Below are 27,658 nucleotides of genomic sequence, written 5' to 3' on the forward strand. Positions count from 1 at the left end.
CTCCCTCCCCCGCACCCCCGCGGGCTCGCGCACAGCCCACTCGGGCGGGCGGCCCGCAGCCAAGGGAGGGAGGCGGAGCGCGTGACGCGCCTTCGAGGAGCCCGCCCTCCTTCCGACGGATCTGGAGTGGCTCCGCTTTCCCCCTCCGTCGCCGTCTTTGCCCACCTTCCGAATGGACCCCCCGGTGAAGTCGGGGCCGCTGCTGCTCCAGCAACCGCCGGGGTTGCTCCTGGGGGCCAAGGTAGCCGCGTCAAGGCGGGTGGTGGGTGGGTGCCGGGCTCCCGCGCGTCTTTCTCGTGGCCTCGCCCTCTGCCCTTCCCGTGCAGCCAGGCGGGGTGGAGGGGTGGCGGGGTGAGGAAGGGCCGGTCCTTTGCCCGGCAGCCGCCTTCGTTCCCGCCGTGCGGGGCTGGGTACGGGTGGTGGTGGTGGTGGAGAAGCGCTTCTCCTTCTTGGACGGGCGCTGCCCTCGGCTCAGAGACGCGTCCAGCCCAGGACCCTTCCGCTTGTTGGGGAGGAAGCCGGGCGGGCTCGCACTTCCTGGTTTCTTGGGACAGCGGCGGGAAGCAGACGGAGCCAGGCTTTCGCCCCGCCGGGGTCCAGTCCCGTCCCCCGGGTGCCCTTTGGGCAGAACTGCTGCACTCGGAGAAGGCGTTGCTCCCAAGGCCCTTCAGCTGGGTGGCGAACCCCAACCCGCCTGTAGTGGTTTTTCGGCCTTTTGTGGACGGAGGGGGGAGGCAGAAAAAAACCTCCACCCCTGACTCTTGGGCTGAACCTATTTCGTGTATTGGGATGCTACCTGTAGAGCAGAGGTCCCCAAACTTGGCCACTTTAAGACTTGTGGACTTCAGCTCCCAGAATTCCTCAGCACGCACAACACCCATGCTATCTGAGGAATTCTGGGAGTTGAAGTCCACAAGTCTTAAAGTGGCCACAAGTTTGGGGACCCCTGCTGTAGAGCTTTGCGCGCACATCGGGCTCTTCAAACTTCTGCAGAACCAGCTATGGCGGCTGGAGAATTCTGGGAGTTGAAGTCCAGAAGTCTTAAAGTTGCCACAAGTTTGGGGACCCCTGCTGTAGAGTTCATGCGCACATCGGGCTCTTCAAACTTTTGCAGAACTTCTGCAAACTTCTGTGTGGGGTGTGTGTGTGTGTGTTCCTAGCAGGCCGAGGGGTGGTGCAAAAAACCCCAAAACACGTTTTCTCAAAGGCAGCCACTTATCTATCGCTAGAGCTTTGCCTCTTGATCCAGGGCTCCTTGAATTTTTCTTCAGCTGTCTTGTGGGTTCAACTTGTCAACGTTTGAAAACTGCTGGTGTACCCAGGGGATCCATGCTACAAGTATTGCCCTTTATTAAAACAGTGCAGAGTATAAGAGAAAAACTACCCCCTCCCCCTCTTTTTAATGCTGGCAACGCTGAGGGTCCAAAGATCTTCCTGAATGCAGGCCATTAATCTCACCCCTGGACAGGAGTGTGTGTTCTGTCTTGCATGTGGGAAACCCAGTTCAGGCTGCAGAACGGAAGGAAGAAAGCAGCTTTCTGCCTTTCCGGTCCAGAGGTTAATTCTGAAAGGAGGAAGCGGCAGCAGCCAGCTCTGGCGTGGGTGGAGGGGCGGGGGGGGGGGCGGGGGGGCTTGCAAAGGCGCGCAGTAGGAAGCAGGGCTGCTGGTGGCTGCTTTGCCCATTTACGGCTCTTGTATCTCTATTGTCACCCTTTGGCCTTCCTTACCAGGTTGGTGCTCAGTCACTGCCTCCCTTTCTGATGCCCCAGAGGTGAAGATGGATTACTGAGCTAGTTAACTTTTCATCTTTGGATAGAATAGAATTCTTTTATTGGCCAAGTGTGATTGGACACACAAGGAATTTGTCTTCATGCAAATGCTCTCAGTTTACATAAAAAGAAAATTTGTCAAGAGTCAAGAATCATAAGGTACAACACTTAATAACAGTCGTAGGGTACAATAAGCCATCAAATCATACTAGGAAACGGTCAGTATAGATCATAAGGATATAAGCAATAAAGTTACAGTCATACAGTCACAAATGGGAGGGGATGGACGAAAGGAAGGATGAGAGGATTAATAGTAATAGTAGTGCAGACTTTGTAAATAGTTGGACAGTGTTGAGGGAATTATTTGTTTAGCAGAGTGATGGCATTTGGGAAAAAAAACTGTTCTTGTGTCTAGTTGTTCTGGTGTGCAGATGTTTTTTCTCCATGAGAAAATTTTGGTGGTCCGCAGAGAAATTTCATCCCCAAAGCACCCCCCAAAGCAATTAATCCAGGCTGTGTGGGAACACAAGGCTGAGCTGCCCACATGGCCCTTGGGAACACAAGGCTTGCATCCCTTGCATTGTGAACAACACGAGGTAGTGAGGGGTGGGGAAAGGGTGGAAGGGGGGAACTTGCCCCACTCACCCCACGTGCCTGGCACTGGCCACCAGGGCTGCTTCTTTCCTCTTCTTCTTCTGCTTTTGGCTGCACACAAGGAAACCAGAAATGAGTCTTTGGGACCCTGCAAGGCCTCCTGCTCCAAGAGGCTGCGTTGGCGCGACAAGTCTCAGACTCATTTCTGGCAGAGTTTGGGGAAGAGAAAGAAAGACTTCTGCTGCTTCTGCTGCTTTCCTTGCAAGAAGTCAAAAGTCTCTCTCTCTCCCCCTGAGAACGGAGCTGGAGACGGTATCCTGCGATCCCAAATAAAGAATGATCGATTGGTAGGAAAACGGGGTGGGGGATTTTCCTGCAGACTTTTTGTGGGATTTTCCCAGGGTCTCTGGTCCGCGGAATTTAAAATTATGAGTTTGGTGGTCCCTGAGGCCCAAAAGGTTGGTGATCCCTGAGGTCCAAAAGGTTCGCGACCCCTGCTGTATAGCGTAGTTTTGAGGGTAGGAGTTGAAACATTTTATGTCCAGGATGTGAGGGGTCTGTAGTTAGTTCTGAACAGTGCTCGTTCCTCTTTTATTTATTTTTTTAGCCAATTTATATGGCTGCCCATATAAAGGTAGATCAGATCAGGGAATCAATTCCTCCAGGAGGAAGGCTGCAACGACTACTGTTATTGAGATTGGCTCTAATATCAGGATCTTGCAAATCTAATTGTGCTGTTCCTCCTCCTGTGAATCAGAGGCTGCTTCCAAATGTTATCTCCTTACTCTGGACTTAAAAATGCTTTTGGCTCCTTTTGCATAGGTAACATTTCTATGCATATTTCTGTCCGGGTCATTATCCTTACTCTGTACTTCATGCCACATCGCACCCCATGTAGCCCCTTTGTCACCAGAAGGCTTCTGGGTGTAATTCAAGATGCTGGCTATCATCTGTGAAAGCCCTGCAAGAGGTCCACCTCTACAAAGGTGGTTTTTGCCCAAACAGATAAGATCTGGCAGTCATCTCTTCTGGTCCTGTCAATCAAGCAGTTCCATCTGGTAGGAGCAGCCCTTTCCTCTTTGGAACAGAATCAAATGCGCTTAGCCCCCACTTTACTGGTGTTAAAAGGGCATGGCCTCTGTCCATTGGGTTGAGTGAGCCAGGGTGTCCTCCGCAAGTTTAGGTTGAAAATGATGTTTTCTTATTGGTATTTTATCTGTAGTCAGTTTTTAGTCTACCTGTTCAAAGCTGGCGCAGAGTTTGGTGCAGAGGTGGTATCCAGCAGGTTCTGACTAGTTCTGGAGAACCGGTAGTGGAAATTTTGAGTAGTTCGGAGAACTAGCCAATACCACCTCTGACTGGCCCCGCCCCCTCTATTCTCCGCCTCCCGAGTCTCGGCTGATTGGCTGGGTCTTCTTTGGTTGCCCTGCACAGGAGAACGGAGCTGGAAAGCAGGCTAACGGGGTGGGAAGGGAAGGGAAATTTTGCAGTAACCTACCCCTGCCATGCCCACCAAGCTACGCCATGCCACGCCCACCTAGCCGTGCCTACAGAACTGGTAGTAAAAAAAATTTGAATCCCCACCATTGGTTGGGTGGCCCTTGCAAGTTTAATAAAATGAAACTACTTTTAGGTAGTTACTACAGAGAAACTAATTAGCTCTGGAAGTGGCCACCACGACTTCCTGTTGGGTGAAATTCTTTCCTTGGAGGCATTTATTTAGGTCAATGTCAAAAGGCTGAGCGCCAGAATATGGATCCGGAGCAACCGTATCTGCACGAAGGAAACCTGGTAAAATGGAGAAGGTGGTTGGGTTGATATGGAACTTCTGAATTCAACAACCTTAAGGAAGATCAGGAAAGAAAGCTGCGGAGTGTTAAGATGACAAGTAAGCAGGAACCTTCCAGTGTGGCAGGTGCTCCCCAGATTACCTTTAAGTATGCACCAAACCCTTGGACTAACTTAGCCATCTCCAGTGTTCTGGGAATAGAAAGGCAGTTTAAAACAAAGAGAAAAGAAGTAGTTTTATACCCGACCGAAAGGCTCTGGAGCTGGGCAATATTGAGTTGTAGCACAACATCTGAAATGGTTAATCTCCGAGGTCCCAGATTATGTCCCAAACGTGGCCGTATTTAATCTCTAATAAATACTACCGCTCTAAATGGCAATCCTGCACCCACTCATGCTAGATAGCTTCGGACGTGACCCTCAATGACATCCCGGACTGTTTACAAAATAGAGGAGCTGCTGAACTGATTGGAAACTGATCACAGCGACCACAAACATAAAGACATAAGTAAGCCAAGCAACTTACAAAATAGTCCTCGCTTGATTTGAAGAGCACCTTCTCTAGAAGGAAGGGAAGGAAGGGATAAGGGAAGGTTGGGAGGACCTCATGATGTCTCAGGGATGGTTCCTCTGCTGTCCATGTCAAGCCCCTGCCTTGGCTGCAAGCTTTTCTCCTCCTCAGAAGTAGAGAGCTGGAAACGGGGCAGGTGTGAACATTAAATTTCTAGCTGTGAAAAGCGGAAGAAAATTCTTCATGGTCCTGCCCCGACATTGGCGATTTATGAAATTCCCAAGGGTTCGGGATTAGCGGGGGAAGCCAGTTTGAGGACCCCCCAAGGAGGAAACAGGCTGCTGAGCAGTAAATGCAATTGCAGGCAGGCAAAAGGTTCCTCAGATCACAGACTCTCTGATGTTGATGATCTTTGGCAGAACAGGAATGGGGGGTGATATTGCCGTTCTTGTGCTTCTTGATCTCTAGGCCGGGGCTCTCCAACCTTGGCCACTTTAAGACTTGTTGGACTTCAACTCCCGGAATTCTGGGAGTTGAAGTCCACAAGTCTTAAAGTGGCCACGGTTGCAGACCCCTGCTCTACGCAGCCTTCAAGGCCATGAGTCGTAGTATCCTTCTGGAAAAGCCGATGGGGTTGGGAGTGGTCCCATCCATTTGGTACTGGGGGAGGGGAAGAGGTCGAGTCCACCGCCCCTTGAACGTGGGGGGGTGCCGCAGGGGCTTCAAACTCCCCCTTTCAATGTATCTACATGACACCACTGGGGGAGGAAATGACACGTGTTGACCCCATGATGGCTTTTGAGATTCTGCCCCAATGCCTGAATGAGTTAGAACATACTCAATCCTGACACTACTGAGTGGTAGCAGAAATCTGGACTCCCGATTCTGGGGATCTTCCGTCTTTTATTTTAGATGGGGCTGCATTTCCTCATTCGAGACTGTTGTGCCATTTGGGGGGGGTTGTCTTAGAGCTCCTGCTTAAGGAGCAGGAAGCTGCCGAGTATTCATGATTTATCTCAACTCCTGGTTGATGGATGATCTCATCCAGAGGCTTTGTGTAGATGTTAAACAGGAGAGGAAAGAGCCCTGTGAATGGTTGAGGGCTGGATCTCTAACTCCTTATCGATCGGGATCGATCTTGGAGAAAGGAGCTGAATTAGTGCCAGCCCCAAGTCACCCCAAAGGATGTTGTGGTCGCTGAAGGCGGCTGAGAGGTCCAGGAGAGTGAGAATGGTTGCAGTGCCCCCTTTGCACTCCTGCCAGAGATCGGCCAAGATAGGTAGGTAGGTATAGATGATAGATAAGATAGAAATAATTCTTTATTGGCCAAGTGTGATTGGACACACAAGGAATTTGTCTTGGTGCAAATGCTCTCAGTGTACATAAAAGAAAAGATACGAATCATCAGGTACATCACTTAATGATAGTCATAGGATACAATCAGCAATCAAATCACACTAGGAAACAGTCAATATAAATCGTAAGGATATAAGCGACAAAGTTATAGTCATACAGGCACAAGTGGGAGGAGATGGGTGATGAGTGATGAAAAGATTAGTAATGCAGACTTTGTAAATAGTTGGACAGTGTTGAAGGAATTATTTGTTTAGCAGAGTAGTGGCGTTTGGGAAAAAATTGTCCTTGTGTCTAGTTGTTCTGGTGTAGCATCATTTTGAGGGTAGGAGTTGAAACAGTTTATGTCCGGGATGTGAGGGCCACCGAGGCTGTGTCTGTCCCATCGTCAGGCCTGATTCCGGACTGAAAGGAGTCCAGGAAATCTGTTTCATCCAGGACTCCTTTCCCCCCTTTTTTCTGCCCCCCCGCCCCCCCAAGTTCTTGATCTGCTGTCACAGCCTGTCTCTCTTTGCAGCGGTGGAAGTCCCAGTGGTTTGTCCTGTACCCAGCAAGTCTTCATGGAGTTGCCCGTTTGGAGTTCTTTGACTGTAAGGAGGGGGCCACCCCAGTGGACCGGATCAGTACCAAGAAGCTGGACAAGAAGATTGTGCGGCTGGCAGATTGCGTGAGTGTGGCTCCTGCCTTGGACTGCAGCCCCAAGGAGGGCTTGGCCGCCTTCTGCCTGGAGACCAACAGCCGCACCTACGTCTTCGCCACTGAGCCACAGGAGGCAGCTGACTGGGTGGCGAAGCTCTGTGAGGCAGCCTTTCTGGTGAGCGGGACTGGCGGGCCGGGGGTGGCCCAAGGGGGCGGTAGCTAAAGCAAAGGTAGAGCTAAGAATAGGACTAGGACTAGGACTAGGACTAGGACTAGGACTAGGACTAAGAATAGAATAGAATAGAATAGAATAGAATAGAATAGAATAGAATAGAATAGAAAAGAATAGACAGGATGGAATGGAATAGATGGAATGGAATGGAATGGAATGGAATAGAATGGAATAGAATAGAATAGAATAGAATAGAATAGAATAGAATAGAATAGAATAGAATAGAATAGAATAGAATAGAATAGAATTCTTTATTGGCCAAGTGTGATTGGACACACAAGGAATTTGTCTTTGGTGCAAAAGCTCTCAGTGTACATAAAAGACAAGATACATTCATCAAGAGCCAAGAATCATAACATACAACACTTAATAATAGTCATAAGGTACAACAAGCAATCAAATCATACTAGGAAACAGTCAGTAAAAATCGTTAGGATACAAGCAACAAAGGTATAGTCATACAGTCACAAGTGGGAGGAGATGGGTGAAAGGAAGGATGGGAGGATTAATAGTAATGCAGACTTTGTAAATAGTTGAACAGTGTTGAGGAAATTATTTGTTTAGCAGAGTGATGGCGTTCGGGAAAAACTGTCCTTGTGTCTAGATGTTCTGGTGTGCAGGGCTCTATAGCGTCGTTTGAGGGTAGGAGTTGAAACAGTTTATGTCCGGGATATGAGGGGTCTGTAAATATTTTCACAGCCTTCTTTTTGACTCGTGCAGGATCCTCAGTGGAAGGCAGGTTGGCAGCAATTGTTTTTCTTTTAGCCCCAATTATCCTCTGTGTCTGTCCTGTTGGGTTGCAGAACCAAACCAGACAGTTTTAGAGGTGCCGATAAGCATTCTGGGCCCAGACCCACCCACGTAGGATGACCTGGGAAAGTGGGAGAAAGGGCAAGGCCACCGTAGCAAAAACAGCGGAGGGGAGGGAGAGAAAAGAAACTCCTGAGGCATCGGCGGGTGGGCTGGTACGTGCAGAGGAAGTGGGGAGTGCGGCCGAGTGACCGAGCTGTGCCCTACTTGCCCCGTTGTAAGGAGTCCTCCAGAATTTGGGTCACCAAGCAAAATGTTCCGGGTTTGATCAGACCCAAATTTAGCACGGTCTAATTCTGGGGACCTATTTTAAAAAGGGTTGAGCCAACCTAGAGCAATTTCCTGCAAAGGAACAAAGCTGAATCAGAAGTCCTGAGAGAAATCCGTGAGGAAACTGGGCGGCTGATACCAGATCTGCTCCCTACTTCGAAGGTCTGGAGGCCCAGAGCCATCGGCTCTCGTTCCGGAGTGCTGGGCCCAGGGATGGTTCGGCAGAGCTTCCGGTGGCAAGACTGGCACCATCTGGGGAGCCTCATTGGATTCATGTAGGGTAGACCCATCAGCTTGTGGGCCCCAAAGATCAGGACTTGAAGAACTCTTGGACACCAAAGCAGTTGCCAGTCCTGTCAAGGACTCTGGGCCGCCGAGGAGGAATTGGTTCTTTTGGCTGAAGTGCCAGGCGAAGGGCTGCCACTGAGACTTTTCATGCCTCTCCTCACAGACTAACCCTGGGAAAAAGACCCCGTCCGCTACGGAGAGCATTGGACAACGGGACCTGGAAATGGCCACAAACTCCATTTACTGCTCCAGAGAAGAAGGTAGGACTTGGTGGCTGAGTGTGGCCGGCATGTAACTGGGATGTCTCAGCTGGTCCCTCTCGGAAACTTTTATTCAGCAGCAGCAACACACGTGGGCTGAGAGGTGGGATTGCTCCTGGTTTTCAAAATGGACCCTGCCTAGGAAGCTACTGAGGCGGGCGGGAAGTACAGGGGGCTCTTGGGGGGCCTGGTATGTGTTCTCTCACCCCCCACCCCTTTTTGTAAGGGACGGGGTGACGGTGCCCGGTTGCCTCCCTGCGAGGACAGCTGTCTACTCTGACTTCTCCCCTGCAGTGAATGAGTTCTGGGTCACCGTGCAGAAGACCGAAGCTGCCGAGCGCTGCAAGCTGCAAGGGAGGTACGTGCTGAAGGCCTCTTGGAATGAGCTCATCCTCAAAGAGGCCCCCTCCAGCGTGGCCCTCTACACGTGGCCCTATCGCCTCCTCCGCAGATACGGCAGGGACAAGGTGAGCTTGTCGGGAAGTAAAAGAGCTGGGGTTTTGCCCTCTCCCCTCTCCCCCTGGGAGGCCTGGGAAGCAGGGTAAAATTGGACTCGCTGAGCCAGAGGGGGACAAACTCATCTGGGGGCTGCCTCACTTGCCCTGGGAAGGCCCTGGCTGACCACAGGGCCCCGCCCTTCCCTCCTGCAGGTGATGTTCTCCTTCGAAGCTGGCCGGCGCTGTGAATCCGGTCCCGGCAACTTCACCTTTGAGACCAAGCAGGGCAACGAGATCTTCAACGTGGTGGAGGCTGCAATCCAGGCCCAGAAGGCCCAAGTGGAAGAGCATCGGCAAAGCAGCAGCTCCCTTGAGATGGAGGCTCCTTCCAGCGCCTTCTCCCTCCATAACGCCGTGGCCAACTCCCTCAGCCTGGAGGGCGAGGGCGCTGCTGTTCCTGCTGCTGCTGCTTCGGAGAGGCGGGCGCCCAGGAGCGCCCTGGCGGCCTGGCCCAGCGTTGCCGGGGAGGGGAAGGAAGCCGCTGCGCCCAAAGGGCAGAACCCGTGGCCGAGCTCCTCGGCGTGGCCCTCTTTCTCCGGGGCACCTGGATCTTTGGAGGACACCAACAACGTCTACTCCGAGCCTCTGGACGCGGTGAAGGGCTTGCAGCTCTGGCCAGACTTCGTCTACGCTGACCCCGTGGACAGCCAGCGTTTGGAGGGAGGGCCAGGCTGGGGCTCCGGCCTGGCGGAGGAGCAGCTCAGGCCACAGACCGGCAAGGGCCACGGGCTCCCGAGCGACAAGCAGCACATCTACGATGAGCCTGAGGGAAGGGCCCCGTGGCCCACCCCGCCTTTGGCTGCCATCTACGACGAGGCGCGCCTCCCCTGCGAGGCCTGGCGGACTCAGGGCTTGGAGAGCCAAGCGGGCTACGAGTTGCCGTGCCTTCCTGGAACCGGGGATTATGCCGTCCCTGCCTTCCACCAAAAAGCCGGGCTGAAACCCCCCAGGCCTAGCCCCACCCCCAAGCCTCCCCGGACGCACAAGAAATCCACTCCGCCGGAGGCCAGCAAGCCCAAAGCGGCCCCCGCCCCGGAGGGGCTGCGGAACACCAACAACAGCAACAACGGCGGCGACCCAATCTACAGCCGCGTGTTCAAGCCGCCCTCGGCCCCCGGCCCTTTGGGACCCGAGCAGTCGGTGGACGAGAGCCGGCTGGCCGCAGTGTACGAAGACCTTGGGGAGATCTGAGAAGGGACCCTGAGCCGGAGCAGCCTTTCCAGCGGGGGCTGCGGTTTCTTCAGGCTGCCTGCTAGGGAGGGCGGCCGGCCACGCTTAACACGTTCTTGGAAGTCCCCAAGCCACGGCAACCTTGTTGGGCGGTGAAGGCTGCCTCTTCCAAGAGGGCCCCGGCCTAGCCTGAGGGCCACACGGGCCAAGCCAGGAAGCCACTGTGTGGGAAGGGCCTCCAAAGGAAGGACGGACCCCTGGGGAACACACAGCCGCCTCCTGGCCCTCGGGGCACATGGCTTCTTTGGGACTGTAGCCTTTGGCAGTGAGCCCAGAAAGCCTCCCGTTTAGGAAGAGGACGCTTCTGTTGGTTGCCGAAGAATATTGGGGGGAGCCTCTGCTGGCCCGTTTCCCCTCCCCGCCATGTCAGAGGCAGCCTGCGTGGTGGGCTGAGGCTGCTCTGGGACCGTGCCTGAGGCCGCCTTGCCTCTGCAGGAGGCTGAGAAGGGCTCCTGGGGCAGCGGAAGCCATGCTGGGGCGTTTGTGGGAAGAAGACTCTCGCTTGCTCAGGCTGTCACAAGGTGGTTTATTGACGCAGAGGATGTGGCTGAGCCAGACCGGAAGAGGGATGAACAGCGGGAACCAGGAAGTGGCACAAGGAGCCCCCTCCCCCTCTGCAGACTTCCCCACGGAGCCCAGAGGAGTGGGGAGGAACAGGCAGGTTGGGCCCCCCACCCCCGCTCCTGCCCGAGGCTTGCGGGGAACATCCAACACCCCCCCCCGCCCCCTCTTGTGGAGTCTTCTGGGCTGCTGCCAAAGAAGCTGCCTTGGGCCCAGGGGCTCCGGCCCTTTCGGCAGAAGAGGGCCCTGGCTCTGCGGCTGTGAAGAAGTCAAGGCGCTCCGAAGGCTGCTACATCTCGGACTCCGGGGTGGCCTTTCCTCGGCTTGGAGAAAGGGGGAGGCTGCCGGAGCCAGCAGGCGAGAGGGCCACCTGCAGCGGGGCCACTGTGGCCCTGGCCCTGCTGGGATGCACGCGCCCCCCCTGCTGTGGGGGAAAGGACCATTGTCACTGCTGGGGCAGGAGGAGGGACAGGAGGTGGGAGGAGGTCCTGCCCTTCCTGCTATTGGGGCGCCCCAGGGGTTTGGGCAGAGCCCTTTCTGGGGGGGGAGCGGGGGGGTGGCTGGCACCTTTGCCCTCTTAAGCAGCCATGTTGGAGTTCCTTGCTGCTGGTTCCTTGCTGCTGGGCCCATGTTTGCCCCCCGCCCTTCCCCGTGTCGCGTGCCCCTTGGTACCTGGCGGGGCCACTGCCTTGGTGCCCAGCGCTGAACCCGGGTGGCGGGCAGGCGGCCCAGGTACCTCTTCAGGGCCTGGTACAAATAACTGGTCGCCCGCAGGGGATCGTAGCTTGCCTCAAACTCCAGGCTGCCAAGGATGCCCTGGAGTGGAAGAGGCGAGGTCTGTGCCCGGGGGAAGGCGGGGGCGGGGTGGGTGCCCCTTTCCCTCGCAACCGGGGGCCCTTGACACATACCTCCATTTTAGCGAGCGCTGCTTCAGGCAGGTCAGCAGGGAGGGGAGGGAAGCTGCAAGGCAGCAGCAGCTCTCGGCCCACCAACGGGCGCAGCAGCAGGGTGCCGGAGTCCGAGGGTAGCAGGACCTGGAAGGAGCCACCTGAGAGGCCCCCGCTGAGATCTGGCCCACCCCAGGCCTCATATTTGGCAAGCAGCAGCCATTTCCGCTTCTGGAAGACAACCGGTGTGCGTTGTGCCGCGTGCCACAAAGTAGGGGGATGCTCCTGCCCGGTGGGCGTGAGAGGTGCAACCAACACAGAGCTGGCAGTACGGCTGGCCTGCCTGCTGGAAAACTGGAGGAGGTTACCCCCTCTCCTCTGCCCCAGAGGCTGGGTGGCTTTGGGGTGTCAGCAAGGTGGCTTTTCCACCCACCCCTGCCGCAGACACCCCCCCTTTCCCCTTAGGACTCACTCGTAGGCAGTGGCAGAAGGCTTGGAAATTCTGCTGGTTGGTCTCCAGTTCATCCCAGCTCAGCTGCCAACAGTTTGTGGGCCTTACGACCAGAGGGAGACCAAAAAGCACCGATGCACAGACTCCATCGGCTTCCAGTGCCCTGCAAGAGGAAAGTTTTGTCACTGGGGAGCAGGCAGCGCCCCCCACCCCATGTCAAGCTTCTGGCTGGGGGCGAGGCAAGGAAAGCGCTAAAGGAGATCTTTACAAGGCCGGTCAGTGGGGACAGATGTCCTACAGATGGGTGGACACAGCCCCCCAGTGAGACAAAACAGAGGCAGGCTCTGGAGGGGAGGGGCAGGAGCTGTGCAGACACCTCCCCCCCCCTGCATTCTCCCCTGAAGGTTGGGGTGGCCGAGAGGAGGACTGGCCCTTGCCTTACAAACATGGCCAGCTAGGTTGAGGGTGGGTTGGAGGAAGAGGTTTGTCACCATGTTTGTTTTTTTAACCGCCTTTTCTTCTCTAGGATGAAGGCAGCTTCCAGAAGGGAGCAGCCTGTGGAGAGAATGGGTTTTCCCTCCTCTAGAACTGTTCCTTGAATGATCCAAAGGAAAGCGCCCAGGGTGGGTGGGCGGGTGGGTGAAACAGGACAGGTGGCTTCCAGGTGACTCCAATGCTGCAGAGCCCCCCCAATGCTGCAATCGGGACACCGCTTGCACAAATGCTTGGAAGGGGAGGGCTTGCTGGGCAAAACCGACCTTGTCTTGGCCAGGCACCCACTGGGGCAGCCTCCCCTACCGTTTCCTTCCCTGAAACAGAGATCCCTGACCGACTCTGCAGGCCGGACGGAGAGGGGAACGCCCCGTTTGGGGAAGAGGAAGCAGTACTGGAATGGAACACCGACTTCAGCAAAATAAAAGAGTTGGGGCCGCTCCAAGTTTTTCAAAAGAGCTTTTCTGCAAATAAACCTCGGGAGTTCCTGATTCTTGCATGTCTGCTTAATTGTTTCCAATCCAGCCAATTGGGGTGTGTGGTGTGGTGTGGTGTTTCTTCCAAAGGCCCCTTTTCAAATGGCCCCTTCACCACCACTGGACCCGTTGCCGCATACGTGTTCTGTGCGCTTGCAAAGAACCAATTAGCTCCCCCGTCAAAAGCAGGGCTGCCGGTCCTGTGAGGGCACCACTGCTTCTGCCAGGAGGGACTGCGCATCCATGCTCCCCGTGGGAGGGAGGCGGCGCCCTTTTGCCTTCTGCGCAGGGCATTCTAGGAACTCCCACCCAGCCTGTTGGACAGTGGGGTGGAACTGCCCCCTTTCCCTTTGGGGACAAGAGTCCCAGGAAGGCCAGTAACTAAACCCGTCCCTGCCCAGGTGCTGGCTGGCCATTCAGTGAGGGGGAAGGGAGGACGCATGGAGAGCTCCCCATGTCGGCCTGCTCCCATCTGGCTGGTCATCCCAAGAGATGGCTGGGGCCTCTTAGGTGCCTCACCTTCCTTCAGCAGTGGGAGGGAGGGGAGAAGGGAAGGGAATGCCCCATGTGTCGTCCCCAGAGGTGGGATTTAGCCGGTTCTGACCGGTTCCGGAGAACTGGTAGGGGAAATTTTGAGTAGTTCGGAGAACCGGCCAATCCCACCTCTGACTGACCCCACCAACCCCATCTCTTCTCTGCCTCCCGTTGAGTCCCAGCTGATCGGCTGGGTCTCCTTTGGTTGCCCTGCAGAGGAGAATTGAGCTGGAAAGCAGGTTAGTGGGGTGGGGAGCAGAGGTGGTATTCAGGTTCTGACCAGTTCTGGACAACCTGTCGCAGAAATTTTGAGTAGTTCAGAGAACCGGCCAATGCCACCTCTGACTAGCCCTTCCAACCCCATCTCTTCTCTGCCTCCCAAGTCCCAGCTGATTGGTTGGGTCTCCTTTTGTTTCCCTGCAGAGGAGAACGGAGCTGGAAAGCAGGTTAGTGGGATGGGGAGGGAACGGGGATTTTGCAGTATCCTTCCCCTGCCACGCCCACCAAGCCACGCCCATCACACCCACAGAACCGGTAGTAAAAATTTTTTGAATCCCGCCACTGGCCCGTCTCCATGGGCTGCTGAGCTTAGAATGGTCCTGGAGTGGCGTGCATTGTCTCGTTAGGCAAATGGGAGCCGGTCTACCTGGGCTGAGCAATTTGCCGCGTGCTGCTCTTAAATTGTGAACTGCTTTGTTAGGCAGACTGGAACTCGGCTTTCTGGGCGCTGGGAATTACACTGGTTTCTGCTGACTCACGACTTGAGGAAGGCACAGCTGTGCGGGGGGAAGAGCCCTTGGTGAGAGCCCAGGAGGCAGGTTCTTGAATAAACTAGACCCACGTGACTGGCAGGCCTGCCTGTCTCCCAGCCCAGGGTTAAAAGAAAAGGGTGCCGGATCGGCCGTTCTTTGCAGCCCGCTTTCCAGAGAAGGGAAGCTGTTATTCCACACTTGGAAACCTAGGAATGAGGCTTCCCTTCCTTACTCCAAAGCCACTTCTGCTTCTAGGAAATCCCTTTGCCGAACAATGCTGAATTTCTAATTTATGAGAACAGTGACATTGCCAGAAAAAACTGCCGGTAGTTTCCCAGCCACTCTGCTGTGATTGCTCTGATGCTCCTGTGCTACTGGAGCAGCTTCTCCTGGCGACAGGTGGGGTGGGGTGGGGGTATTGCCAGACCACCTGGACACAAGTCTAGGCTCACTAGAGGTCTGCCGTGCATCTGTCTTAATATACCCGGGAATGTTTCTTAGATTATGAGTTTTGGGATACAAAACAAGGGATTTCCCGAAAGACCATGGCCGGTCCTGCATGAAATCAATATTCTGACGACCAATCCCTCCCTCCCCGCATGCACAACCCAGGGAGCCAGTCTGCCATGGCCAAAGCCACAATGACCGTGGAGGGGCAGTGCCCCAGAACTGCACAGGAATGTGCCTGCACCAGATTTGTGCCAATAGAGGGGAGTGGGGAGGTCTATTCACATCCCTTAAGCGTGCTATCAGCAGCAGTAGTATTATCAAAACACAGCAGGCTGCCTGCAGGCCTGAAGTGAAGGAGAAACCCCCCATATTAAGAGCAGAGGAGTCAAATCTGTCTCCGGGCAGAGCCAGGGAAGAAGAGTCGTCCTTCTTAGGAAGCAAGTGTGGGACAGTCACGGGGACCGACCGTCACCCAATCGGGTACCTGAGGACTCTCAGTCTGCGCGGGGCCAGGCCAGGTGCCATCCAGAATGGACCGGCAGCGTTGTCCGCTCCTGCTGTTCCACCCTCACAAGCGGCAGGAAGCTGGGCGGGGCTGAGAAATCTTTCCTGGACATCACACTTCAGCCATGCTGTAGAGGCAGGAGAGCAGAACGAAGGGCCCAAGTGGCTTATCACTGAAGCAGGTGTGTGATGTGGGTGTTGTTTCTTTGCCCAGATGATCCTGGGTGTGTGTGTGTGTGTGTGTGGTGGGAGCGGGGCTCAAAGCACCTGTTCTGCTGTGGGAGAGGGTCCCCATTGGCAGCAGAAGCTGCGGTGGGAGCAGTCAGGTAGCAGCCCAGTGAAACTGACGCAGCCGGTCCAGCCCCCTGTCCCACAGACAGTTGAATCCAAAAGGACTTTCCTGATGTTCTCCCCTAGAATGGCCCGAGCCCCATTTCAAACTACTGAAATTGGTGGCGCGAGCAAATTCCAGAGACGGGAAGAAGTCCTCCCTTTGATCTGTTTTTGCTCTCCGGTTTTCAGCCTTGCAGAATGACTCCACTCCGGAGAGTTGATGAATGACTTATAAATTACAACACATAATCCAAAGAAAGAAAAATGAATTGAAAAAGAACACCTGCCGCTGGATAAAAGGAGACTTGTATTCTTTGCGTCTTTCCTGCTCTTGTGCTCATTGTGTTCTCCCCACTTTTTTTTTTTAATGTAATAAACCTTATTTGGCTAGAAAAGTAAAATGAAAGAAAAAAGAATACCCCTTCCCCGGTCCCACCCACCCACCCAAGGGCAGGTATAACATGAATTTGAGATCTAGGAAAACTTCGATGAAGAGCTTGAATCCTCTGTTCATGTAAGGGAAAGTAAAGGAATATCCACAGTGGTGGTATGCTACTGGTTCAGCCCAGTTCGACTGAACTGGTAGCAAAATTGCTACCCAAAAAAGCCTCCGACGATCAGCTGATAGGAGAAAGACACACAGGATTGGCCCTCCCACCGGTCCCTGCACTTTTCTTTATCCTCTCAGTTGATTGATGCTGCAGGCCTCAGCTGATATGTGGAAAGCTGCGCAGGTGCGTGTTAGGTCAAAACGGCCCAGCAGAGATTATACTACCTGAGACTTCTCAGGAAACAACAACTGAATGAAAAACTGCTGGTGACCTTCTACCACTGCACCATAGAGAGTATCTTAACATACTGCACCTGTGTATGGTTTGCCAATTGCACAGGGGCAGACAGGACAGCACTCCAGAGGGTTTAACGTCATTGCCCAGAGGATCACGGGTTGCCCTCTCCCCTCTTTGGAAGAGCTTTATAGCTCCTGCTGCCTTAAGAAGATTCAAAACACCCTCAAAGATCCATCTCATCCTGGGCACCCCTTTTTTTTGAACTATTACCATCTGGCAGACGGTACAGGACAATAAAAACAAGGACAGATAGGCTGAAAAACAGTTTCTATCCCAGGGCAGGAGCTCTGTTGAATTCTACTGTGGATGGTATTTAACTTTATTGAATTCTACTGAAGATGGTATTTAATTTCGTCGTACGATGTGCAGTGACAACTAAACTAAGCATTAGGTGTGTGCGCACGCAATCACCAAACCAGCAGTTGGACAGGTAGGGTCCCACAGTTGAATATCCACATGTAAAGCATTCTCTGGGACATGGCCCTATTTATCCCTGACCCTCTCCTTCCGGGGACAGCCTCTCGGGAGCATAGAACCCTCTGATGCCCTTCCATATCCTTTTCCTAGCTTCTCTGTGGCATACATTGCACTGACTCAGAAGTGTATAAGAATATCCAGAGAGCCAGGAACACGGACACGTAACACTCAAATCTCTGGCCAGCAAGAAAACACAGTATGTGTATAATCCTGGACAGTACACACAATTTCTTGCTGGTCTCTTTTATGGTTTACTGCTTTTGTTTATTGTAATTCGCTTCTCAAGAAAATGGCACCAAGGGGTCACGGATGCCTGCCTGGCACCTGAGAGCAAGATTACCTGCATTGTTGCTGGGTGCCCCAGAGCGGCCGGTGGTCCCGGCAGGCAGGAGGAGATGAAGATGCTCTTGATCTGGAGCGTGGTCATGCAACCAGGCTTTGAAAAAGTCCTCTAAGGCTACCACGTTGTTCTCCACAGTGTGTAAATCAACCTCTGTGTTCAAGATTGTTGTGCTCTCTGCAAGAGAAGAGGAGATTAAGCGGGACATCATTAAAAAGGGCACAACGAGGAGTGCTCTTCCTGCGCCAACTCAAAAAGCTCAGGTTGCCCAAGGAGTTGCTGATATAGTTCTGCAGTGGAATTATTGAGTCTGTCATTTGTACCTCAGTGACTGTCTGGTTTGGCACAGCAGCCAAACAGGACAGACAAGAGATTTCAACGGATAGTTAGGACTGCAGGAAAAAAACCAATTGCAACCATCCCGCTTCCATTGAGGGCATGTATATTGCGCGGGTCTGAAAGAGGACTGAGAAAGTATCTATAGACCTCTCACATCCTGGACCTAAACTGTTTCAACTCCTCCCCTCAGGGTGGTGCTGTAGGGCATTGCCTGCCAAAACAACTAGACAAAAAGGCAATTTTTTTCTCTTGTGCCATCACTCTGCTGAACTCTTAATTCCCACAGCAGCACTGTCTTATGCCTAAGGGTGTTTACCCATATAGTAGGGCTGTACTGCTATTGTCCTTCTCACCTTCTGTATTACCTTCTCCTATTGGTATCTTATGATTATATTACCTTGTTTTTTGTACGTACACTTGCTTATAGTACATGTTGCTTGTATGTTTGTATGTATACTGATTTTATTATTTATTTATTGTTTGTATGTATGCTGAGAGCTTAGATACCAGAGAAATTCCTTGTGTGTTCAATCACACTTAGCCAATAAATTATTCTATTTTTCTATTTCTATTTATTTTCTATTTTCTTCTATTTTCAATTAGTTTATATTCTCTATACTCTTCTGTTATTTTACTCTATTGTATGCTATTGTAATGTATTGTACTCTGTCATATTGTGTCTTGTATCATATCCTCTTGTATCCTATCCTATCCTATTGTCAGGTCCCCTGCTGGGACGCTGCCATTCCTATGGAGGAATGGGGAGGAGGCTATTGTGGTTGCATTCTCTGCACACTTTTGCTGTAACCACGTGGGATTTAGGAAGGGAGGCCATCTTGAAGACAGATGGATTTTATCCCATCAGGTTCCAGCCTGATACCAAGGTTGTCATGTCCTGGGGATGAACTGCTATCAAGCTAATGCCTCAGAGTTCTCAAAACACCTATGCAGAATTGTATTGGCTACCGGTGGACTAGTGAACAGGGGTGGGGTTTGAATTGGAAAGAATAGCTTAACACTTTGCGTGGGGACTTCAGATTCTACCTGACTTCTCCACAGTCACTCTCTCCCAGTAAAAGTTCCTTTGAATAACTAATGGTTTCAAGAGCCATGCTTTCCTAAGGGGTGAGGCAGTTCCTTACATTAGGCAGAATCTGAAGTTCCTGTGCAAAGCATTAAGCTATTCTTCCCAATTCCCTATCCTATCCTATCATTCCCTTACGCTTTCCAAAAGCAGAGAACATTTGGATACAGAGAATATGCACCACAGAAATGCCTGAGATAGGCAAACACTATTTTGGGGTCCATTAACAGAACCAAGGATCTGGATCAAGTCTTAGAACAATTAGGGCAGCACTGAACAAATGGTAATTACAGCTGATCCTACAGCCGTCGCAGTGCCCTTGTGGCCACGTGATCAAAACGTGGATACCTGGCGGCCTGCTTGCATTTACAGCCCTTCTCAGCAGCTGCAGGAGAAAAAAAAGAGGGCAAATATCAGCCAGGGTGGCTGCGTGATGGGCAGCAGCTCAGGGAAAGGCGGCCCCTTTATCGAGGATATTAGAGTTGGTGAGCCATGAAGATAGATTCAAATCTAATGAGATGCAAAGGGTCCTTTGGATTCACAGGTAAAACAAAATAACAGCGTTGGAAAGGTTCTTGGAGGTCTTCTAGTCCAACCCGCAGCTCAGGCGGGAAGCCCTATACCAGTGGCGGCTAACCTTTTGGGGCTCCTGCGCCAAAAATTGTGCGTGCGCTTGCACGCTTGCACTCGCATGCCAACACCCAGAAGGCAATGCGGGCCCCCCCACACCCCCTACGCATGCACGCGTAATCCACCCCCACCCACCACCCCCCTTACCTGCACTGCGTCTCACAGCTGATTTTGGGCCGGTTTGAGGCCTTTTTGGGCCTCCCAAAGGCTTGAGGAAGGCTTCTGCAGGCTTTGTAGGCCGAAAACTAGCCCCGTTTCGTCACTTCTGGTATTTTTGGAAAAAACAGGAAGTGACTAAACGGGGCTAGTTTCCAGCCTGCAGAAGCCTGCAGAAGCCTTCCTCAAGTCTTTGGGAGGCCCAAAAAGGCCTCAAACCGGCCAAAAATCAACTGTGAGGCACGCACATGCTCAGTGAGGTAAGTCTGCCTGCAGTTCGTGTGCCAGCACGGGTGCCACAGGTTCGCCATCACAGCCCTACACATTTCAGACAAGTGGCTGTCCAATCTCTTCTTGAAAACTTCCAGTGTTGGAGAATTCACAGTTTCTGGAGGCAAGTTGTTCCACGGATTGATTGCTGAGATATGGGCAACCTACATTTGCTCCCTTTCCACACAGCAGCTTTTCATCGAAAGTCTAATTTCGAGGGATGATTTTGAGTGTGCTGAAGTCTCTCCACCACCACAAGAGCGCTTGAAGAGAGCCACAGCACACCCACTGGTGCCAAAGATTCTGATTATTCATGCAGATTCATGGGATCCGAGCCAGCAGGGACGAATGAGATCTTGGAGAAATGGCATTGACACAGCACGAAGCTGAAACAAAAGATTTCAGTAGGTGGCAACAATCCACTGCTATCCAGTTGATGGCAACAATCTGCATTTCGGTCCATTTTTACATTCGCTCTTTTGAAAAATGAAAAAGAAAACCTTCTGAATCAATTCCAGAATTAACAGTTTGAGCAGGTACCTCTATTAGATCGGCTAAAATTCACTAACGGTTGTGGCAGGCACGCTTCAGGTTCTGCATCAACAGGTTGTTACAAAAACGAAAGAAACGGTGGACAAATGAACAAAGAGCCGGCTTGGAACTGTAAGGAGCTTTTCTCACTTGCTCTGGCAACGGGAAGAGACAATTTAATGCCAGCCTGCTTTTTGTTTTGAGATTTCAAGCACGGATGAAGAACAGCTGACATTGTCATGGGCTCCAGGGCTCACCTTCCATTCCTGGAGGAGTTTTGTTAGACTGACTGCACTCATCAGAGTTAGGTGTAGCTGGTGTCAGGTTTTCCGATTTCTCGGCATAAACGTCAGGCTGCTGTACTCACCCCCACTGCCGCTGGATACTTCTCCGTCCCACTGTGCCCCAGGGAGTTCCTGATCTGCCCGCTGAGAAACCTCAACCACCTGTAGTTGGTGGAGGCTAACCAGGTCAATGCCCTGCAATCCAGCATCCAGTTGGTTGGCTATTTTCCTGCTGGGCTGGCTAGTCAGGATTGTAATCTGGAAGAAAAGTCAAAGTGTAGCAGCTTAGAAGAGGGTTCTCTGTACTAATCCACAGCACACTCAGGCTCCTCGTGCTAACTGCTCAAAGCAGAGCCAGGCGTGATGGCTGCTCACCAGTCTTTGTCATGCCCAGGTGGGCAGCTACAATGCCCATCAGATGCATTAGGGCAGAGGTCTCCAAACTTGGCCACTTTTAAGACTCGTGGACTTCAAGCAAAGCTGGCTGAGGAATTCTGGGAGTTGAAGTCCACGAGTCTTAAAGTGGCCAAGTTTGGGGACCCCTGCATTAGAGAAAGAGACAGGTCGCCCAAGGGAGATTAGCTAAAACCCCTGTTGAGTTAGAAATCTCACAAAATCTCCTTGATCCAGGGTTGTTTGGGTTTGGGTGGCCTTGAAATAACCATGATTCAGGTTATTGATCAGGCTGTTGATCACCGTGGAGGAAATTTTCAGTTCTAAGCACTCCTGGAACAGGAGGCCTCGCTTAATCACTCAGCCTTTGGTGCAGTGAATGGTCGCAATGCACTTTGTGTGGGTGGGGCTGATCTTGAAGAGCACCCAGAAACTCTTTTCATCCAAATACAGCCACCTAAGTAGTGATAGCCGCTTCTTGCTGGGCCCACCACCCAGAGGTGGTATTCAGCAGGTTCTGACCAGTTCTGGAGAACCGGTAGCGGAAATCTTAAGTAGTTCGGAGAACCGGCCAATGCCACCTTTGACTGGCCCCGCCCCCCTCTATTCTCCGCCTCCCGAGTCCCAGCTGATTGGCTGGATCTTCTTTTGTTTCCCTGCACAGGAGAATGGAGCTGGAAAGCAGGTTAGTGGGGTGGGGAGGGAAGGGGGATTTTGCAGTATATCCTTCCCCTGTCACGCCCACCATGGACATCTGCCGGAAGGCTTCTTCCACTCACGTCCGTCTGCCCCATCGGATCAAGAGGGGCGGGCCCTCCATGTCCCCTCGCTCAAGCAGCGCTACATGTCTTCTCTATCACTGCCCGCTTCCCGTGAAACCGCTTATTGGGCAAGAGCCGGCTGTTAGGAGTTTGCATGACCGTGTTTTTTTCCTTGAGAGGCTGATAATAGTAAAGAAGGGTATAACATACTATATCTTTCTGCACATTATTATTGTAACTTAAAGATAAGGTATTGTATGCTGCTCGGGTTGGTTCTGATTAGAGCAGCTTTAAAGCCTTGTAAATGTAACGATAAATCTCCTCCAAAAGGTGGAGGTGGCCATGACCCATCGTTTATTTTCTCCTAGAAAAATTCATTGGTAGAAATATGCAGAAACATTTCTGAGCATCCATTGGGTAGAACTGCGCAACCAACTCCAAAAACTCCCAGCAAACTTTTATCCAAAAGATATATTGGTTGCTATGGCCCAAATACCTGATTTACCCAACAGGTCCCTGTTATCAAAGAACAATAACGGGGTTTGCTCATGACACCCCCATAGGGGGATCCTGGCGGTGGCAGAATTCTGTTGAGGACACTTGGGCTATTCTGCCTTGTTCCTGCTTCAGATGTGCTGGACCTCTTGCCCTTTCGGTCGTGCCCACTTTCTTACCTCCACAGAAGAGCTGTTCAGACAGGCTCCGGCCATGCCTTGACCGGTGTACTGTTTGAACTGCTGCAGTCCATCCAGCACCGCTTGAACCACAGCCTCTTCTTTGGGCTGGACCACCCCTTCTTTCGGCAAGGCACCAAGCTCTGCAAAGCAGCTCTGGAGCCGAGGGAAGCCTCCTTTAAGAGCCTGTGGGGGAAATGGGAAAGAAATACAGTTTACTTTCCTGTTTCCAGGTATCCCGGCAAAGAGGGCATTCTCCACCACTACTCGCACGGACACCCCCTTGGCTGGATCTGAGAAATGTTGTTCAAATGTGACCTCCTGATACAGTTTACGTGAAACTACCGAGTGATGAGCATAAAATGTAGCAGCAAGAAGTTACCCATGTATTCGGGGCTAAATATGCTTGTCTGAAAACTATATTTTATAATCAGAAAAAGTTAAAAGAGTGTGGGAAGAAAAAATAGGCTATTGATCTATCAGATTCAATAAGGCCTTTGGATGATAGCAGACCCCAGAATAAAAGAGACGCGAACCAAAGTTTTAAACAGGATGATTTCAAAAAGGACCAGAGCTATTTGTAATCCTGCTGAGCTGTTTTGTGGAATGTGATTTTGCAAAGTACGTAGTTTTGAAAACCATGAGAAATAGGGAACGGAAAGTAGCCGATGCATAGAGGTTTGAGATGTACATGGGTACATGTGGAGACTGTCCGTCAGTAAGAAAGAACAGAGAAGTAAGTTGTGAAATGCATGCAGAAAAGTATAAAAAGAATGTCTCGGGATGTGTTCGGGGCCACTGCCCTGGCTACTCCTTGCTGGCTTCAGCCATGTCAGTGGACCTCACTGCAATGGGTTGTTTGTAAGCATTATCTTACTGAAATGCTGTTATGTTATGATGGCTGTTCAGGTTCCAAATTGCTCATGAAATAAACCTCTGATCTCAAAGTAGGATTTATTGCCTGTAGTTTATCTGTGTTCCTCTTTTATTGAGTTATTTTTACGACAAGGGGCTATGTCAACTTGTAAAGCATGCCTGTTTCCAAGTTGCCATAAAAGGGCGGTGGGGGAACCAGAAGTACATTCCATGCTTATCTTACAAAGATTGTAGCTAGGCTACCAGATCTTCTGCCCCTGAAAATCCTTTATTGGACAGTGTGATTGATGATACCCAATCCCGTGCTTCATTGGAGAGTCTGATGTATGACATACCCAGGGGGGAGGGGGGAAACTGGGTCACAGTTGGGTCAGAGTTGGCTTCAACTGAGATAATGCCGACATCTGGCTCCTAATAAATCTTTTTGAATCTTTTGAAGGTTGGCTCGAGGCTCATGATTTAATTAGGGCAATCGCAGGAACCCTGACAAGCTAGATGTCATAATGCACCAGAGAAAATGCAACACAATAGGGTGATAAAACCACTGCAACATTCCACTAGTGGAACATTGGACTTTTCATCTCATTAAAGACAAAATAACAAAGGCGGCACTTAAGGATTTACACATCTAATGAACAATGAACTCGTTTCCTTCTTTGTCCAAAGGAGGACGCGAGTAAACAGGGGGAATGCTACGGATACCATAACCCTGATTTTAGCAAAGCTGAATCCCAGCGCCGGGTACGAAGTTCCTGCTGATATCTAGATGACTCTTACTCTGCCATTGTTTAGAGCAGCCCTGGTGACTTGGCTCTTCTCCGCACCTTTGGTGAATAAGGGGGAGTGAGAGACCATTTGCTTTGTTCTATCCAGTCTGGCTGATTTGCCCTCTTATCACCTTTCCTTGGCTTTATTGTAACTTATCTGTCTTACTGTTGTGAGTCATCCAGAGCTGTTGGGAATCCGGGAATACCTAAGTTTAAATAATAATAATAATAATAATAATAACTCCAATACATCCTGGAGCAGCATTTGAATACCATTGGGACAGACTAAATCACGACCAGTCAATTGCAAAAGTCAGTTTTACTTGGAACAGCTTATGTCAAAAGAGACAATACAAAAGGTAAGAAAGAAACAAAAAGGCAAGATAAATTTCCTCGCCAACAGCCAACTCTCAAATAAAAAGGGATTAACACTGTTCTATATTAACATTCTCAAAATCCTGAGTTCTGATTGGTCCATGCGGACCACAATCTGATTGGCTAACTAAACTATTGTGATTGGTGCGCTAAGAATCCACTGCGATTGGCCGAGCCGATTGCGGGAAATTCAAAGCGCTGCCATAGGCCGCCGAGCCGCCGGCCGGCTGAATAAAGCCAAGCGGCTCGCAGGTCCTGGACCAAACTGTATATTCAATAAAGAGCTGAATGTGCACTTTGAGTCTCGCCTCTCTATGCGACCCGATCTACCAGGGACCGATCTCCCGAACTTAACAAACACTACACAAACAATCAAGGAGAAAAGAAACACCCTCATCAGGGAGCTACCAAGGAGGAAACCACACGGCCATCAACCCTGGCAGTGCAAGATACTGTACATTTACAGCAAATTGCACACTCTGTTTAGGGTTACTTGGATAATGAAATGTCTTGTTAAGAAACAAGGTCAGAAAACACCAAGGAGTTCAAAAGTGAAAGTTACAGAATGTATTAACAAAGAATGAAAAAGGACGTAATTAAAAATAACCTTTAGCCGGAGGAGAACCGTGACAGTCTACGGTGATCAAAAGTTAGATAGAATCTGGTAGCAGCATTTCTGCCTAACACATTTTGTTAAAAGGTGTCAGTTTTTGTGACTTGCAGCTTCCTTCATCAAATATATTGTGTGGCTTTGTTAAAGTGTGATGGAGACTTGCATCTCTGTTACCAGACTGTCTTCTCCCTTCTCTGTCTCCTCACATTAAACGATTCCTGATCTTTAGCTGGACAGAATATAACTTAGTGGGCATATTTAATAAACCAGAACTGGAAGCCCAATCTTAACCACAAATGAAGATTGGAGCGGGCAAAGAATGGCATCACACCCAAACAGGGCAAGATGGGCTTAGGGTATGTATGAGCTTTACCACAACAATAGGTAGCCACCAATTGCAAGACCTGAGTATCTTAAGCCTTTTGGCTGCCAACCACCATGGGTATAGAAACACTAAACTCTATAAATGTCACCTGTAAAAGCTCCCAAGCAAGAGAAGCCAGATTCCCAAAGGTTATATAAGAGCAGAATAGCTAGCACAAAGGGAAAAATAGAAGAGGGACCATCGGTTATTTTACTCTGCTGTAGATGGGCTTATGTGTGTAAGGGAGCACTCACCACGAAGGGCAGCAGGCATTCCTGCTGGTTTTGGACCACATAGAGGCTGAATGAAGGGATGCGGGATGAGCCTGTCAAGCTGCAGGCTAAGCAGAAGACATTTTCCAAGGCTTCACAGAGTTTGCGGCAGGTGTTGTCCCAATGGGGAGGATGGATGTCTACCACCAGGATCCGCGGAGATTGCCTGGAACGAGCAGCGGTGGCGGCAGGACCTTTCTCAACCATACTGGGTCTTTGCCTTCCGGGACTCATGGTTTTCTGAACGCATTTGAGATTGCGGCTGTCTGGAAAGTAGAAGTCAAGAGCTGACTCTTCTCACAGTACATTGTCACTCGTGAAGATAGATATATAGAGGATGTCAGAGAGAGAAATGTTGGAGTGGGTGGAAGAAAAGCATGAGGGTGTCAAAGACCAGCAGCTCCATATCTGATGCAGAGCAGCACCCCGCCTGTCGTGAGGAAACCGTGAGGTCTGAAGGTAGGCATTATGTACAGCAATTCCTACTTTCAGGTTTGTTCTGTTCAGCCTATCCACTTCCAGGATTCTTGGCTTGAATAGTTAAGGGGAATTCTTGTTGGGAATTTTGGCTGCTACCGTCTCCACTTATCTAGGGGTCTTTCCATACAAACCTACAATTCTAAAACAATTCTTATATATGCACCAACTAGGTTTAAACATAACATTAAGCCATGGTTTGATAACAATTTGAATTACCCTTGAATTATATTAAGCCATTATATACAGTATATTAAGCCAATGATGTATAACATTTTGAATTATATTAAACCAACCCCAAATCTAAGAGTGATTGTGAACTGAAAACACCTGGGTAATTAATTCCAAACCACCAAGAGGACAACCTGATTGTATTTTTTTTCAAGACCAGGACAGCCCAACGAGGAGGATTGTCTAGGGAGCCTTTGAGAGAAGATCTTGTGCCACATCAGAGCCTACTGAAGAGTATCTGTAGCTCAGGGCTGAGCTGTGGGAGCCTTGATACTTTCCAGAGCTTAGCACATATGACTCTAACACAGGGGCCTCCAAACTTAGCAACTTTAAGATTTGTGGAGTTGAACTCCCAGGATTCCTCAGCTAGTCATGCTGGCTGGGCAATTCTGGGAGTTGAAGTCCAGAAGTCTTAAAGTTGCCAAGTTTGGAGACTCCCGCTCTAACGTATAAAAATAGGAACAAACCCCCGCTCCCTTGTAGCCCTGATGATGTGATCTAGTTTGGCAGCGAAATGTCTGCCAAAAAAGCCACCAAAGGCAGGGAGCACCAAGGACACCCCCACCCCCACCACATCAGGCCCTTCTCATCCCCTCAGTCAGAGCTAGGGGGGCATTTGGAGGCCGCTCATGGATTTGCCTTCCAAATGAGAAGCCCTTACATAGAGGAGGTGGTCTGTGTGGCAGGGGAGGAAGAGACGCTCTTTCAGGCCAAGTCTTTCCCGCCAGGGCCCAGGCGCCCCCTTGTCCCCTCAGCTCAGTCAATCCAAAGGGAAAAGCCTGGGAGGAAGGCCCGGGCCTCAGCCTTCTTTCGCTGGGATGAAGGGCGGTCGAGAAACGGGCATCTTTGGGAGTTGTCAGAGCTGTTGCCACGGGCCCCGCTTTCTCGGCCTAAATCAGGGATCCCCAAACTTGGCACCTTTTAAGACTTGTGGACTTCAACTCCCAGAATTCCTCAGCCAGCATAGCGTGGCCACAGAAGAGGCTGGCTGGCTGAGGGATTCTGGGAGTTGAAGTCCACAAGTCTTAAAAGTTGCCAAGGTTGGGGACCCCTGGCGAGAAAGGCCCAGCGAGAGGAGGCCGGGCCCTCCGCTCCGCCGCCCTTTGTGGGAGCCGAGCCGGGACTCGTGGGTGGGGGCGGGCAGGCCTTCTTTCCACCCCCCGAGGAGAGCGGCTGGCCAAGCGGAGCCGGGCGGGAGGGCGGCGACCCACCCCT

At 51.4% G+C, this 27,658-nt stretch overlaps 2 protein-coding genes across 2 annotated transcripts; one reads left to right on the forward strand and one right to left on the reverse strand.

Moving 5' to 3' along the window:
* The first annotated feature begins 60 nt into the window (after window positions 1–60).
* DOK1 (docking protein 1) lies at window positions 61–13,123 on the forward strand. The gene is made up of 5 exons (XM_087935754.1): window positions 61–241; window positions 6,533–6,829; window positions 8,418–8,514; window positions 8,809–8,981; window positions 9,165–13,123. The coding sequence occupies exons 1-5, from the start codon at window positions 173–175 to the stop codon at window positions 10,200–10,202; spliced, it is 1,674 nt and encodes a 557-aa protein (XP_087791880.1). The 5' UTR covers window positions 61–172; the 3' UTR covers window positions 10,203–13,123.
* Window positions 11,092–25,969, reverse strand: M1AP (meiosis 1 associated protein). Its single transcript, XM_087935755.1, has 9 exons — window positions 25,718–25,969; window positions 22,469–22,654; window positions 20,724–20,898; window positions 17,347–17,523; window positions 15,329–15,476; window positions 12,162–12,303; window positions 11,711–11,920; window positions 11,475–11,618; window positions 11,092–11,226 (listed from the first exon to the last, which is right to left on the reverse strand). Exons 1-9 carry the CDS (start codon window positions 25,967–25,969, stop codon window positions 11,092–11,094), a joined length of 1,569 nt encoding a protein of 522 aa, XP_087791881.1.
* Between the last annotated feature and the right edge of the window lie 1,689 nt (window positions 25,970–27,658).

The sequence above is a fragment of the Pseudonaja textilis genome, chromosome 6, assembly GCF_049901715.1.
Source record: "Pseudonaja textilis isolate UNSWEBS1 chromosome 6, rPseTex1.2, whole genome shotgun sequence".
Classification (NCBI taxonomy): Eukaryota; Metazoa; Chordata; class Lepidosauria; order Squamata; family Elapidae; genus Pseudonaja; species Pseudonaja textilis.

Excerpts from the sequence above, each read along its gene's own strand:
- DOK1 (XM_087935754.1), top strand. The coding sequence starts at position 173 with ATGGACCCCCCGGTGAAGTCGGGGCCGCTGCTGCTCCAGCAACCGCCG. Across the intron at positions 6,830-8,417 it reads TCTGTGAGGCAGCCTTTCTG|ACTAACCCTGGGAAAAAGAC; the intron begins GTGAGCGGGACT and ends CTCTCCTCACAG. Across the intron at positions 8,515-8,808 it reads TTACTGCTCCAGAGAAGAAG|TGAATGAGTTCTGGGTCACC; the intron begins GTAGGACTTGGT and ends TCTCCCCTGCAG.
- M1AP (XM_087935755.1), bottom strand. The coding sequence starts at position 25,969 with ATGAGTCCCGGAAGGCAAAGACCCAGTATGGTTGAGAAAGGTCCTGCC. Across the intron at positions 22,655-25,717 it reads AATGCCTGCTGCCCTTCGTG|GCTCTTAAAGGAGGCTTCCC; the intron begins GTGAGTGCTCCC and ends TTTCCCCCACAG. Across the intron at positions 11,619-11,710 it reads CAGCGCTCGCTAAAATGGAG|GGCATCCTTGGCAGCCTGGA; the intron begins GTATGTGTCAAG and ends CTTCCACTCCAG.